This window comes from Corythoichthys intestinalis, chromosome 3 (assembly GCF_030265065.1).
Source record: "Corythoichthys intestinalis isolate RoL2023-P3 chromosome 3, ASM3026506v1, whole genome shotgun sequence".
In the NCBI taxonomy this organism is placed as follows: domain Eukaryota; kingdom Metazoa; phylum Chordata; class Actinopteri; order Syngnathiformes; family Syngnathidae; genus Corythoichthys; species Corythoichthys intestinalis.
In genome coordinates, this window is record NC_080397.1 from 52,421,382 (window position 1) to 52,437,910 (window position 16,529).

General features: G+C 37.6%; 1 protein-coding gene across 1 annotated transcript in view; it reads right to left on the bottom strand.

The window, feature by feature from the left end:
• The window catches only part of iqgap2 (IQ motif containing GTPase activating protein 2), a 91,095-nt gene that overhangs the window by 58,368 nt on the left and 16,198 nt on the right, over positions 1–16,529 (bottom strand). Inside the window, exons 3-5 of the mRNA XM_057832482.1 lie at positions 6,476–6,632; positions 6,295–6,372; positions 4,047–4,123 (exon numbers count right to left, since the gene is read on the bottom strand). Of these exons, the coding sequence (XP_057688465.1) occupies positions 4,047–4,123; positions 6,295–6,372; positions 6,476–6,632 (312 nt within the window). The remainder of the gene's footprint in view (positions 1–4,046; positions 4,124–6,294; positions 6,373–6,475; positions 6,633–16,529) is intronic.

Genomic DNA, 16,529 nt, shown 5'->3' on the forward strand with positions numbered 1-16,529 from the left:
CGTAGCCTAAGTGACTTTCCTGACTTGTTCAAGTCAATAATCACTCACAAGAAATTGCTAATTCGTGTTGCTGTATGTATATTTTTGACCCAGCAGATTTGATCACTTTTTCTGTTAACCCATAATAAAGTCATAAAAGAACCAAACTTCATGAATGTTTTTTGTGACAAAGAAGTATCTGTTCCAATCACTATCGGAGAAAAATCAGAGTTGTAGAAATAACTGGAAACTCAAGAGAGCCATGAAATTATGTTCTTCACAAGTGTATGTAAACTTTTGACCACAACTGTATATAGTGATGTATAGTATAATTATCCCTATTAAACCAAAAAAGATTTCAAACTTCATTCGAAAATAATTTTTAGCCAAGTATTACTCTTAAAGTGCGTACGACACGAGAAAAGTCTCAAAAAGGATTATTATGTGAATTGGAATCATTTTGAGACGATTCGACTATATACAACAATTTAGCAAAGCGCAGATGACGACAAATTAGTCTTATCTGCCGGTTAGCCACGCCTACCATTATAGGACTCTAGCGTCCCCAACAGGTGGATGACGTCAGCGGAGTCACGATTCCATCTGATTTAGTATGCAGCCCATTGAGATGGAATTATTCTCAACGAGAAAAACACGACGAAGAGAGCCGCAAAATGTCATTGTTTCAGTCTCCCTACTCCAATATTTTTACAGGATATTCTTTTTATCCAAATAAATGGCTTGAGAAGGACCAGGCAGCCCGTTGAGGGGGAATTATTCAGAACGAGGAAAACGTGATGAAGAGAGCCGCAAAATGTCATTGTTCTCTCTACTCCAATATTTTACAGAATATCATTTTTTATCCAAGTATTTTTCCCCAATAGCTAAATAAATGGCATGGTCATGACAAATAAGTCTTGTGCTAAATGGAATATGAAAAAATAAAAATCCATTTATTCAAGACGACATGACAAAATTACTCCATAATGGTCAAAACTGTCGACTTCACCTTTACTGTCGCATCTCCCGAACGATTTTATGCCACCTAAATCGGGCTTATGTCATTTCCCTTCCCCGGCTTTGGAGAATGTAAACAAACCAAGAGGCATGACAGCTAGCCGACATGTTGACCCGAACAGAGTGATGTTTCAAAGTCTTTGAAGCGGAAAATCACACATAACCAGCCCGGATAATTTCACATAACGACTGGGTTGTCGATTATCTTCGCCGGGCGGAGAGCAATTTACAGCTAGTTCCTAGCAGCTGGACAATGACCGCTGCCAATCAATGACAATAACATGCCAATCCATGATCAAACGTATGTAGTCCTTTATTTAAAGAAGGTTTGTAATGTTTACTTTGTAATCGCTGTGTAAAAACTAAATATACTATATATAGCGATGGCTTCCACACACATCCAAGCGGTCCATTTCATTCAGGAGCATAAAATACCGCGTGTATTATGAAATAAACATGCTTTTTCGTGTCACAGGCACTTTAACTAAACAACACCATAACACCCCTGCAGACATCTTCCATTGTGAACAACATGTTACCACACTTAATCCTAATAAAGATAAATGGGAAATTGGTTTAAGTTCTTGAACAAAAATGGTTGTTGGTGCTTTCCCACTCAACAAGTGTGAAATTAAATGAACAAAATCTTTTGTTGTCTGTTTATTTTTGAAAACGTTTGCGAGCATAGTGTTCTTAATTTCTTCTTCCGTTACGTAATGGATAGTTTTGCTGTGACAACATGCAGATCTTTGTTCAAAAACCAAACATTGTTTACTATGTATTGAATGAATACAAATTTTCCCAATCTCAACCTCCAGCATGTCAGACTGATCAAATTCGAGAGACAGCGAGAACCAAAAGTGGTATTTGCCATGTGGCAAATTTTTTTGCCACATGGCAAAAAAATGCCACGTGGCAAAAACCACTTTTGGTTTTCGGCCCTGCTGTCAAATTCTCCATCTACAGTATAGTTGTATTTCATTCTTGCTGACCGCCAGAGGGTTGTGCTGAAAGCACCGAATGATCTATTCGCGCATGCGCAGTCAGAGTGTGCATACCAAAAAAAAAAAAAAGTCTGCTGTGACCCCGTATGGTCCCTGGAACAGGTATAATTTCCAGTGTCATCACAGGTCTGGTCCCTACACAACCTTCTTGCATAAGCACGAGGATTTCGAATGATATAACGCTCTGGCAGTCATACAGTGATGGCCAAAAGTATTGGCACCCCTGCAATTCTGTCACATAATGCTCAATTTCTCGCAGAAAATGATTGCTATTACAGATGCTTTGGTAGTAATAACTTCATTTATTTTGCTTGCAATGAAAAAAAAAAAACAAAAGAGAGGGCAAAAACCTATATGTTAAATATTGCTATTGATGCTGAAAATATAGGTGATTATCTCTGAGGTGTTTTTTTGTGCATCCAGCATAAAATCTGAGAATTTTATAGCCATTTTAAGTTTTGTTATATAAATAATAATCGGGATTTTATATTTTATTTGTATGAACAAAATTATAGGGAACAGAAACTTATTCGCCTATCTAGATTTTTCCGATATTTTTTTTTTTTTTTTTTTAGTTTATCATATAAAACAATGTCACTCCACATTTGTTTCTTATGAAGACATATGTAGTGTTTGTTGATGCTCTCATTCTTATAAATACTGTGTTGTACAAACCGGACACGATACAAATTGTGAAAAAAGCCTGAATGCAATGGTGTGGAAGTGCCAAATTTTAATATTTTATTTAGATGGCAGGTCAAAAGTTTAAACTGGGAAAATGTATCATTTTCAGGAGGATGTTGGTTTTCACCATATACACTCTGAGCATTTTTTGTGAAATTAGGTTTGGGTTTTCTATGAGTACTTATAAACTAAAACAAAAAAGGATTACGGTATGTCGTAAACTTTTTTCTCAAATTTTTACATTTTTTGAAAGTGTCATAACCAGCTAATAAAAATCAAGCACATTGCTTAATTACTGATTGTGTTTTTATTCACATTTAGCATAGCGTCCCTTTTTTGGAAACCTAATTGTCGATAAAAAATGTTTTAAAAACACAAAATATGGACTTTGTTTTCTTCATTTTCACACGTACTAAATCAGACATGTCCAAAGTCCGGCCCGGGAGCCAAATGCGGCCCATGGTCAAATTTCATCCGGCCCACTGCCTCTTTCATAAAATCAATAACGTCTGGCCCGCACACACTTAATAAATTGATCAGCAGTACAGCTACCAGCGTATGAGGTAGCTTACACACTAAATGCTGCTCCTCATTGACCCACTAAAAGGCAGCAGCACTCTAAGCAACATTACCCTGTGTGATCCTTTACCTCCAATTTTTTAAAATAGCGACAATCAACAAAAAAAGTTGACTGCGACGGCCGACGCTTCAAGGATTGGTGGAAATTGGACTATTTCTTCATTAAAATACACAACAACTCTGTCTGCCTCATTTGCAAAGAGACAGTCGCTGTTTTTAAAGAGTTCAAAATGTGAGGCGATATTACCAAACGAGACACGCTGACATGTACGACCAGATTACAGGGAAAATACGCAGCAAAAAATTGAAGCAACTTGAAGCTAGTTCAATTTCACAGCAGTAGTATTTTGCAAGAGCCCGAGAGTCGAAAGAGAACCCCACAAAGGCTAGTTGCGAGATTGTTGAAATTATGAATTAAAAAAATATAAATAAATAAAGCAAATGTGACACAAAATGGGCTGCTAAAACTTGCTGAAATATATTGTTCAACGTAAAGGACGTCAGCCAAGGTCGGCCACCCACATTTTTACCACACCAAATCTGGCCCCCTTTGCAAAAGGTTTGGACACCTCTGTACTAAATGGAACAATTACTGAAACCAGAACGTCCACAGACCATACATAGAGTAAAATGCACTTAAAGAAAGAGGGTGGAGGTTTGACAATCGCATATCTTGTCCATATACAAAGACTAATAGTTTAATGTGATTAATGTAGAAGTCTAGATATAGAAATTACAAAACAATAATGTAGTTAATATCTACTATACCCAAGGAATTCTTACCTGAGTGCATGTATGCAGTATACTACTTTGGGCATATTTTTACGATCATACACATCTGTTGTTTCTGGGTAAAATATCTGAAAGAAAAACAATTTTAAAATGTTCAACTATTCCACTGCAACCAATCAGAAAGCCAAACATTTAGACAAAACATTGATTTATTGTTTGTTGTAGTCAAAACATTGGCACTTATAGTTATGTCTGCAGAAAAGAAAAAAAAACCTACCCAAAATTGATATCAGATCCTGAAATTTTGGTGACTTGGATGCAAAATATGTGACTGGGACATGCCTAGTTCCATTTTCTTCAAAATCTATCATTTCAATTTTGGGCGTCTCAGCTTTGGTGATGAAAAGTGATATAGGGACAATTAGGTATTTATAGCCTAATAAATAATTGATTGATACTATTAAGGATGAAAGCCAATTTCATTCCAATGTAAATTGAAACAGTACCCAGAATTGTAATATAATTTAATCTTGAGAACACCACTTTTACATTGGTTGAATAGGTGTTGAATCAATCACTTTAATCACGCAAATGGTTGCACCAGTCTATTCTGAATAAAGGTAGTCCCCGGATTACGGTCGAGTTCCGTTCCTACGCTGGCGACGTAACCTGAATTTCTGCCTAAGGTGCAATTAACCCTTTAAATCCTGCAAAATAACTATCCAAAAAGTCCAAAAGTATTGTATTTTGTTTATTGATGGAGAGATACACTGCCCTTTGGTGGCAGCGTTTGGTCTGGCTGGACTGTCGCCTTGTATGACTGAGAAGCAGACTCAAATGTCTTGACATAGATAAATGATAGCTGCGATCAGGATTGGCCCACATAGGGCTGTAAATTGTTTCAGCTAATATATGTTTGCGTATGCATTTGTAATTAAGTTTACAGCTACAGTTTGTGGGGATACGTGTGAGCGATTTGCTATGAGAACTGTAAATACGTTAGCCTTCGTAGCATTTAAGCTAGCGGACATTTGCTAGGCAAATTAGGCTAATTTAATCCACTAAATTTACATATTGTTCAGACTAGATGGACATTTGAACACCAATCATTTTAAGTTGTTTCAGCCAATATATTTTTGTGTGTGCATTTGAAAATAAGTTTACAGCTACAGTTTGTGGAGATACGTGTGAGCGATACGTTAGCCTTAATAGCATTTAAGCTAGCAGACTTTTGCTAAGCAAATTAGGCTAATTTAATCAACTAAATGTACATATTAATCAGACTAGATGGACATTTAAACACCAATCGTTTTTTTTTTTTTTTTTAAGTATGTTACTGTTAAAATGTGTGTCGTTTTGAACATAAGTGTACATATGTGTTACAGCTTTACAAAGTGTCAAATGTAAAAAGTAGAGCTGTCAAAATTATCGCATTAACTGGCGGTAATTAATTTTTTAAATTAATCACGTTAAAATATTTGACGCAATCGACGCACATGCCCCGCTCAAACAGATTTAAATGACAGCTCAGTCTCATGTGCACTAGTTACTTGTGTTTTTTGGAGTTTTGTCACCCTCTGCTGGCGCTTGGGTGCGACTGATTTTATGGGTTCAGCACCATGAGAATTGTGTAATTATTGACATCAACAATGGCGAGCTACTAGTTTATTTTTTGATTGAAAATTTTATAAATTTTATTAAAACGAAAACATTAACATAATATAACATTTCTATAACTTGTACTAACCTTTATCTTTTAAGAACTACAAGTCTTTCTAATCATGGATCGCTTTAACAGAATGTTAATGGTAATGCCATCTTCTTGATTTATTGTTATATTAAACAAATACAGTACTTAAGTATGTTGAATGTTCATATCAGTCTTGTGTCTTATCTTTCCATTCCAACAATAATTTACAGAAAAATATGGCATATTTTATAGATGGTTTGAATTGCGATTAATTACGATTAATTAATTTTTAAGCTGTGATTAATTCGATTAAAACTTTTAGTTGTTTGACAGCCCTAGTAAAAAGCACAATTGCCCTCTTTGCTGTCTGTAAAGCTTAACAACTTCACGTTTAGTGAGGACACAACATGTGATATTAATAACATAAAGTAAAAAATTAGATACTGTGAGGTACAATAAACTTGAGACAAAATGAAAGACGAGACTCCAGCGCCGTAAAGGCAAAATTGTGTAAATCGAGTACGTTGTAACCCGGGGACTACCTGTACACAGTATGAATGTGTGTTTCTAAGACAAGAAAGCAACTGTTTGACTGCGCAAATCCCTTACCTTTGGGAGACCCACTGACCCCATGGCCCTGAGCCACTGAACTGTGTTGTCAGTGTGCCTAAAGTGCAGTCCGTTCGCCTGAATGGGGGGGAAAAATATTGCGGGAGGTCCAACTTATCCTTTGGAAGGCAATCTTACCAGTGTAATGAAATTGTATTCGCAAGTGTATCAATAAACTTACTTTGTACCGAGCTTGATCTCTGTCATAGATCCTTTTTAATGAAACCATTGTGGGTGCAAAGAAGTTGGCAAGTTTGCCAAGATAGACACCATTCCTCAGTCCCTCCTCCAGTTCTGTAGTAGTGGGCAGTTCTTCTTCCAGGCAGGCCTCCATCCACCTGACAAAATATTCAAACTGAGCTCGAAGCAGTTGTTTGAGTTCATAATAATTTCACTAAACTGTCACATTCAAGGGGAACAAAGCTTTAAAGAACGTTTTGACCATAAAGTTATTTTGCTATGGCCGAGTCCAATTTATTTTCATAAGCTAACTAAGATTGTTGGTATACTGTAGTGATTTTATTTCCAGTTTCATAATTTCTACAAAAACGTTTATCATCAAAATGACAAAATTTCCCGTTCTGCGGTCATTTAACCATTATGTAGGCAAGAGCTACTTAGTTTCTTAAGTGAAAGGTTAGAATCATGTGATCTGCTTGTAAATGATTAGGAGTGAGCTCATCTGTGGGACAGCCAACATTACATAGACGTTTTGGGGACTAGAAGAAACCCAAGAAATTCAGATGATGGTCTTAGGTGAAAAGTTCAAAATGAACAACGACCACCTGGATCCCTCGACTGGCTTCTTCGGAACCAACAAGCAAGTCTGCTATTAATTAATGGAATTTGTCAGCCCTGAGACAAAAATTAGAAATAGAACAGAATAGAATATAGCTACCAAATGTCATTGTGATCAGTCCCCAAATAACGGCGATAAAGCAATTTAATTCCAAATCCACCAAGACAAAAAAAAAAAATTAAATTAAATAAATTTTTTGAGCCATAACCTCCTTCTCTCAGTCAGAGACTTTAAGATGAGTCATGGATGGGTCTTCCAACATGACAATGATCCGAAGCACACAATCAAGCTGACCGTGGAGTGGCTGCCTAAAAAGCATATCAAGGTTCTGGAGTGGCCTAGCCTGACTGCAGGCCTCAAGCCAATAGAAAATTTTTGGATGGAGCTGAAACTTCGTGTTTCTCAACGACATCCCCTAAACCTAACACATCTAGAGAAGATTTGTGTGGAGCAATGTGCCAAAATGCCTGTTTCTATTGGTGAAAAGCTGGTGAAGAACTACAGAAATCGTTTGACCTCTGTAATTGTAAACAAAGCCTTCTGCACTAAATATTAGCACTTTCTCAGGGGTAAAAATACTTATGAACCCCAGTAAATTATTGAAAAATCATACAATGTAGTTCCAGATTTTTTCTAAGATTATGTCTCTATAAATGGAAATGCATTTATGATTGAAAATTCAGACCTCTACTTATTTTCTAAGTGGGGGAACCTGCAAAACCACAAGGGGTGCAAATACTTCTGCTCCTCACTGTACCTATGAAATTTCATTCTGATCTGTCCACGGATAAAGGAAGAGTCGTAATTTTAGCGTGTTCCCCAAGAAGAACAACAACAAAGTAATAGAGTACTTGATATCTCCCTCCGGCCGATCTAATAATGAGGTGCCGTGGCAACCCCTTGAGGAATAAGGCATAAAGACAAGGGAAAAAAGTCATCTCTTGGACTGAATATCCTATTTCCAACTGCGGTGACTGCAAGGAGAAATACTGAAGTACAATATTTTTGAACTGTGTTTAACCTGGGATGTAAACAGCAGTTATTCCTTGGCAGCAAGGAGTATTTCTTGTAAATGATTAGTTAAGTTGTGAATTATGTTGGTTTGAGAATCTGTTACACATTATCAGGTTGGCTTGGAGAGAGGCCACATTTAAAGATTGAGCTCCACCTCTCTCCCAATGTCTGTCTCCTGCTGGAAATTATTTGTGTGCATTTTCTGACCTTCTAAAAACAACAGAATAAATGATTTACCAAAAAAAAATGTGCAGTTATCGGCCACTTTACAACCATTCCATATTTGTCAACAACCAACAATCTAACACACGAGCACATGTTGCTTATTTATTAAGGTACTCAAACAGCCTACACTAAAAATGTGTCCAACTCAGCACCTAGTCATGTGAAAAATTTAGGACACCCCAAGAAATATTCATTTATATATTAAGAAATGTTCACATATCAATGTCTGATCTTGTTTTTCTTATATCTGGAAAAGAGTGATTCAATTGCAGGTAAACAACAAAAATCAATATTGTTTTACTCATTAAAGCAGATATAGCAACAAAAATGCATATTCTAACTGAGGAAAAAGTTAGGACATCCTACCACCTAATAGCTAGTGTTACCTCCTTTGGCCGAAATACAGTGCTTTGCAAAAGTATTTGGCCCCCTTGAACCTTGCAACCTTTCGCCACATTTCAGGCTTCAAAACAAAGATATAAAATTTAAATTTTTTGTCAAGAATCAACAACAAGTGGGACACAATCGTGAAGTGGAACAAAATTTATTGGATAATTTAAACTTTTTTAACAAATAAAAAACTGAAAAGTGGGGCGTGCAATATTATTCGGCCCCCTTGCGTTAATACTTTGTAGCGCCACCTTTTGCTCCAATTACAGCTGCAAGTTGCTTGGGGTATGTTTCTATCAATTTTGCACATCGAGAGACTGACATTCTTGCCCACTCTTCCTTGCAAAACAGCTCGAGCTCAGTGAGGTTGGATGGAGAGTGTTTGTGAACAGCAGTCTTCAGCTCTTTCCACAGATTCTCGATTGGATTCAGGTCTGGACTTTGACTTGGCCATCCTAACACCTGGATACGTTTATTTTTTAACCATTCCATTGTAGATTTGGCTTTATGTTTTGGATCATTGTCCTGTTGGAAGATAAATCTCCGTCCCAGTCTCAGGTCTTGTGCAGATACCAACAGGTTTTCTTCCAGAATGTTCCTGTATTTGGCTGCATCCATCTTCCCGTCAATTTTAACCATCTTCCCTGTCCCTGCTGAAGAAAAGCAGGCCCAAACCATGATGCTGCCACCACCATGTTTGACAGTGGGGATGGTGTGTTCAGGGTGATGAGCTGTGTTGCTTTTACGCCAAACATATCGTTTTGCATTGTGGCCAAAAAGTTCAGTTTTGGTTTCATCTGACCAGAGCACCTTCTTCCACATGTTTGGTGTGTCTCCCAGGTGGCTTGTGGCAAACTTTAAACGAGACTTTTTATGGATATCTTTGAGAAATGGCTTTCTTCTTGCCACTCTTCCATAAAGGCCAGATTTGTGCAGTGTTCGACTGATTGTTGTCCTATGGACAGACTCTCCCGCCTCAGCTGTAGATCTCTGCAGTTCATCCAGAGTGATCATGGGCCTCTTGGCTGCATCTATGATCAGTTTTCTCCTTGTTTGAGAAGAAAGTTTGGAAGGACGGCCGGGTCTTGGTAGATTTGCAGTGGTCTGATGCTCCTTCCATTTCAATATGATGGCTTGCACAGTGCTCCTTGAGATGTTTAAAGCTTGGGAAATCTTTTTGTATCCAAATCCGGCTTTAAACTTCTCCACAACAGTATCTCGGACCTGCCTGGTGTGTTCCTTGGTTTTCATAATGCTCTCTGCACTTTAAACAGAACCCTGAGACTATCACAGAGCAGGTGCATTTATACGGAGACTTGATTACACACATTTGGATTCTATTTATCATCATCGGTCATTTAGGACAACATTGGATCATTCAGAGATCCTCACTGAACTTCTGGAGTGAGTTTGCTGCACTGAAAGCAAAGGGGCCAAATAATATTGCACGCCCCACTTTTGAGTTTTTTATTTGTTAAAAAAGTTTGAATTATCCAATAAATGTTGTTCCACTTCACGATTGTGTCCCACTTGTTGTTGATTCTTGACAAAAAAAATTAAATTTCATATCTTTATGTTTGAAGCCTAAAATGTGGCGAAAGGTTGCAAGATTCAAGGAGGCCGAATACTTTTGCAAGGCACTGTAACTTCAGTAAGACGCTTTTTGTAGCCATCTACCACTCTTTGACATCGGTCTGAAGAAAGTTTGCCTCACTCCTCAACGCAGAATACTTCTGCTGTGAGATGTTTGAGGGGTTTCTTGCATGTACAGCCCGTTTCAAGTCACCCCACAGCATCTCAATTGGATCAAGATCTAGGCTTTGACTCTGCCATTCCAGGACTTTTAAATTTCTTCCTTTTCAGTCAGTCCTTGGTGGATTTACTGGTATGTTTTGGGTCATTGTCATGTTGCAGGGTCCAGTTTCGCTTCAGCTTGAATTTTTTCACAGATGATCTCACATGTTCCTCAAGCACACTCCGATACACGATAGAATTCATGGTGGATTCTATGATGGTGAGCTGGCCAGGTCCTGGCTGTAGCAAAGCATCCCCAAAGCATGACACTTCCACCAGTTGGTATGAGGTTCTTTTCCTGTAATGCTATTGGTTTACACCAAACATGCCCTTTGTTCTGGTGTCCAAATAATTAGATTTTAGATTCATCGGTCCAAAGAATATTATTCCAGAAGTCCTGGTCTTCGTCTACATTCACTCTGGCAAACTTCAGTCTGGCCTTCGTGTTCTTCTTGGAGAGCAAAGTTTTCCCTCCTTGCACACCTCCCCTGAAGGTTAACCTTGTGAAGTCTCTTTCTGATTGTAGAAGCATGCACTTTCACATCAACAGTAGCAAGCGACTGTTGTAGGTCCCATGATGACAGTTTAGGGTTTTTGGAGACTTCTTTAAGCATCTTGCTGTCTGCTCTCGGGTGAACTTGCTTGGACAGACAGAACTGGGCATGTTGCAAGTTGTTTTGAATGTCCTTCACTTGTAGACTATTAACAGGACAGTGGAATGGCTGACTTTATATTGTTTTGAGATCTTTTAAAATCCCTTACCAGGCTCAAACGTCTACAATCTTTCTGAAGGCCTCAGACAGCTCCTTGGTGTTCTCTCTCACTTCAACAGTCAGGGGCACACCAAACTAAATGTGAGGTTTAAATTAGGCAAGCCTCCTTCAAAACACTGGGTAATGATGCTCTAATCATGTGCACCTTATGTGATACACTTGTGTGTGATTTTAGCCATTTTAAGTGGGATTGAATGTTGGGGGGGGGGGGGGGGGGGCTTAATTTATTCCTCAACAGAAATTGCATTTAATCAAAATTACATTTTACAGAAAGTTATAAAGTATCTTTTCTTCAGTTTTAATTGTTTAGTTCTATTACTTGAATCTCTCAAGATTGTAAAAATTGATATCAAATGTCCATATGAATTATGTTCCATAGGGCGTCCTAATTTTTTTTTTTTTTTTACAACACTGTATTTTGTCAACATCATTGCATGCTTTATAACCAAAGGGTGGACACCAGTCATATAGCCTGATTGAGATGACTGCTGCATGCAAGAGAATCTCACCTATAAATATTGATTTTGAATGTTTCAATCAGCCGCCTTTCACAGTTTTATGGCACAGTTCCATTTGATCTCTTTTCAGAAAGGCATCACAGCATCTCTTGCACATACCGAAATTTCTGGAGGGAAAGCATTTGGCGGGAACACACTCAAAAAGGGACATCCTGCTTGTGAAACTTCATTTCCTGTATTTAGAACAATGTTGGAGGAGGACAGACTAGTTTCATGTTTATAGTTATCTGAGCTATCGGAGCAGACCTTCCTGTCATTGTCACTGTCCAACCAGGGGGAACCAAGCAACATTGTGCCACAAACCTTATACCGTCATCCGCACAACCATACTTGATTATACTGCATTTTTTGTCATGAGTTAGTTTAGTATTTATGAATGAAATTTGACACGTTTGTGGCTGAAGACTGGTGGTTGGAGACTAAGAGACTGTCCAAAAGAGGTTCTGTTTCAAAGGAAAACATGCTATAAACAATCGTTTTGCTCTTTAGGGAAAAACCCATTTGTTACTTAGTACTCTAATGCAGTGTAGTGAAAAATGCACATATATTACATTTAGGAGAAAAAAAAAAACTTACAGGACACAAAACAAAAATATCACACAAGTTACTGTACTAGACATAGTAAAATACAATATGCTTGTCTTGTAAGCTTGTCTTTATTATTAGGGCCCGAGCACCAACTGGTGCGAAGGCCCTATTGTTCTGCAAAGGATTATGATTATTCTTTTTTCATGGCAAATGAAAATGGCCAATTCGGAGGTCTTAACATGCTCAAAAACTCACCAAAATTTGCACAAACATGCGGCTTCGCGAAAATTTCGATAATTTGGCAAAATTGTGAAAAAATGTCAAAGAATGCCTCAGTGGCGCCCCCTGGAAATTTAAAAAAAAGGCCTCTTCATTTAGGTTTTTCAAACGTAGAGCGATGAAATTTGCGGAGATGATACCTTGTGCAAAAATGCTTCAAAAAGTCTCTTGCACCCATATTACAAACCCAACAGGAAATCGGGTATTTTGGATTGAATGTTGAAAAACAAGCCATTTTTGTCGAAAACCAGGGTGCACGTTTGAGACCATTGCGCCAAGGCAGTTAGTTTGAGACTCTTCATGAGACATACGAGATGTTAAGTTATCAAAATGGTGAGTTTTCTTTCACGGGCCTGACCTGGGCGGAGTACCAAAGTCGGGCTTATTTGGGGGTTAGGGTTTCTTCAGGGCAAATGAAAATGGCCAATTTGATGTTCTGAACACGCTTAAAAAAACTCAACAAAATTTGTACATATCAAAATGGTGAGTTTTCATTCATGGGCCTGACCTGTGCAGGGTACTAAAGTTGGCCGCTTTTTGGTGTTCAGGGTTAGGGTTTAGGGTTAGGGCTTCTTCATAGCAAATGAAAATGGCCAATTTAGTTATTATTATTATTATTAGGTGGTTGTCATTATTTTTTCATGGCAAATGAAATGGCCAATTTGAAGGTCTTACCATATTAAAAAAAAACACTGAAAAGAAATTGGAGGAATCGGTAACGAAGCATTGAATGATCCAATTGGATTCCAAAAACTTAAATCCAAATAGATATGTTTACGCGTGGTAACAGGAAATACACCGGAAATATTTGAAAAGCATAATAAACATATTTAACAGACATTTTGCATACATATATAATGTATTATTTTCTTGCTTTTTTGACATTACATCGAAGAGTAAGCCAAATATATTTAGCACCCCAAAAAAAATCACCGAAAAGAAATTGGATAAATCGATACGTTCCCCGAGGGCCCGTTGAGTCCTGCTCGCAGGGCTAGTTATTTTTGTTTTGTTTTAACACGTTTACATTTGTATAAAATTTGAGCCTCTTTAATAGCGTACCGCACGAATGCTATTTTTAGACCATAAGGCTGCGTGACGTCACCATCGTAAACCGGAAGGGGGTCAACATTGAAGCGCGCTCGCATATAACCAATGCTAGTACTACTTGTTTTCTGCTGGTAATCTTTCAAAAAGAACCTGCGGCGTAAACAATGCTGCTAAGGAACTTGTAGAAACGACTCTAGACATTATGATCGTCCACAGATGAAGGATGTTTTCCAAAGCCAAAAACTCAGAAGGAAATAATGTGAACAATGGATCAACTTGTCAGGACGTCCAAAATACCAGTTTAACGGCAGCAAGGTGAAGCCATTGACCTTCATATGCAGTAAACATTTTGTTGGGGGCCATGGTCCAACAGATCGACAATCCCGACACATTGCTTGCCCAAAAAGGTAAGCCATTTTGATATTTTTATTTATTTTTTAGCGTGGCGTTTTGCCGTGATGCTTCTGTTGGATGTTTACATAAATTAGCCATGTTTGCCCTTGGTCTTTTTGTAGTAAGCCCGTTCATGCCTACAGGTAGCCTCTAGATTTAACAACTTTACCTTTTCTGTTGTAAAGAAACAACCTTAGTGAGGGGAAAGATTAAATAAATTAAAATAATTAAGATCTGCTATTAATAAAAAAATTGCGTTGGCTGTCACTGAGTAGCATTTGTGATCGCTACACAAAAATAGCAATATAAATTACCCCAAAGAACAGTCAGAGACGTAAGACGACCAGAAGATATAATATATAAGCATAGGATATAATATATAGGAAAGACAGGGGATATACTGGTAAAGGATAGCTTGTTGAAACAGGAGAATGTCATCGTAAGTGGCCCAAGGCAATGCACACAAGAAAAAGATGTCGATAACAAAAAATACCTCTGGTTCTGGTCGTCTCTTTTTCCGAGTCTTTTTCAGCCCTCGACACTCAAGCCATCTTTTAACTGAACATTTGTATGTTCTTCCTCATCTCTACCAGTGAATTTGGCACCAGCAACATGATTTTCGGACAGAATTGGGCGGGGTTTATCTCAGTAAACATCTCATTCGTCTGCTATTTACATGCATGTAGCATAAGGGAAAAACGCGAGTTTGACCCCTCTAGCAACAGTTGTTGACGTCATGAATATTAATGAGCAAACGTGACATGTTATGTCTGGTACGCTATTGGTAACAAGTGGATACACGGGCGAATTGTACAGTCATCTCGAAGAAGAAAATTTAATCGTTTTACATCGCTGGCAAAGAGATAAACTAAATACTAAATGACAAAATAGGATACAGGATAATAACATCTCAAGTAAGAATATACTGTAGCACAGTCGTGCAACGGTTCCATTGAAAAGGTAGAATTCATGGAACTGGCAAAGGGAAGAAAGGACAAATTATTTTCTTACCTTTCTTTAGCAGATGGAATTAAAAAACAAACACATCTAGTGCTGCAACGATCAATCAATAAACTCGGGTAATCGATTAGAAAAAAAGATTTGAATTAAATTTTGCTGCTTCGAGTATTCGTTTAATTAAAGTGGCGTTGTAATGGTTTATTTTGAAAGTGTTTGCATTTAGTTTTATTGATTTAGGTGGATACACTGCCTTCTTGTCTGCCTCATTTTACATGGGTGAATCCAGCTGCTCCGTGTTAAGACCAACATTAGCTTTTGTTTGAGCTAATGTTTTTTTTAATGCATTCGTATTTTAGTTTATAGGTATATTTAGCTGTTTTTTGTGGGAATATGTGTCTGAACCATTTTATAGCATTTAAGCTAGCGGACGTTTGCTATGCAAGTTATCCAATTGTTCTTTTGTTGAACACAGATCCTCATTTATTTACTTTTTTATACTGTTTGAGGCTGAGCTCAGGTATTTTAATTTTTCCAATTCCTTATCCGATTACTCAATTATTCAAACTAACTAATTAATCGATGGCTGCAGCCCTACACAAATCCCTATTTTTGTTGGACTGTTTGGTGGATATACAGCCCATTTTCTGACAAATGACTGGGTTTACACAAGTATCAGCAAATATCATTTAATGCTTTTAATGCTACATTGAACTAATTTAATGCCCATGCCCGACTGCTGATAGTTTCACACACACAAATTGTGAGTGAATGACTTATATCGTCCTCCAAAAATCCAATACCGATATCAAGCAGATACAGATATATGCAGCCGTGGACTTAACATATTATGGATAATTTTATTGTGGTGCCCCACTGAATACTTTAATAATGGTAAATATAACAACTTCAAGGTTTTCCAAAGGGCATTCTTTGAAAAATAAGAACAACTTCAACTGAAGTTATGGGGAAAAAGTGCCAATACTGCACCACCATATTTGTTGTTGAAATCACTAAAGTGCAAACATCAGTTTTTTTGGATCAAGTGCCAATAAGGCACTGCCATATCACATATGGTTCACACATTGCTTCTGGCTCCAAATAACAAAGGCACACTGAGCTATAGTACAGTGAATGAGGTATGTAATGAGCTTAAAATTCATTTTTTATCTGTCATTTATTCGTCATTTAATTTTTGCACCATGAATTCAAATGGTCTTCTCACATAATAAATTCCAAGCCTCAGTCTCTGGAGCCATCTAATGGTCAATAAGCATAACTGCTGTGCTAAACTGTGACCAGCCCTTGTACAAAAGCAGAAGGCTTCTACATTCACTTTGAAGGCAATATGCATATTCGCTCCAAACCAAAAATGAAAAATTAATGTGGATATTATCCGATAAAATTTTTAAATGCGTTTATTGGCCAATATTATCGGGTAACTGATTGGCTCTCATATCCTGTGATGATCGTACGTTTTCTTATCACGACAATATGTAAAAAAAGGTGAATTTT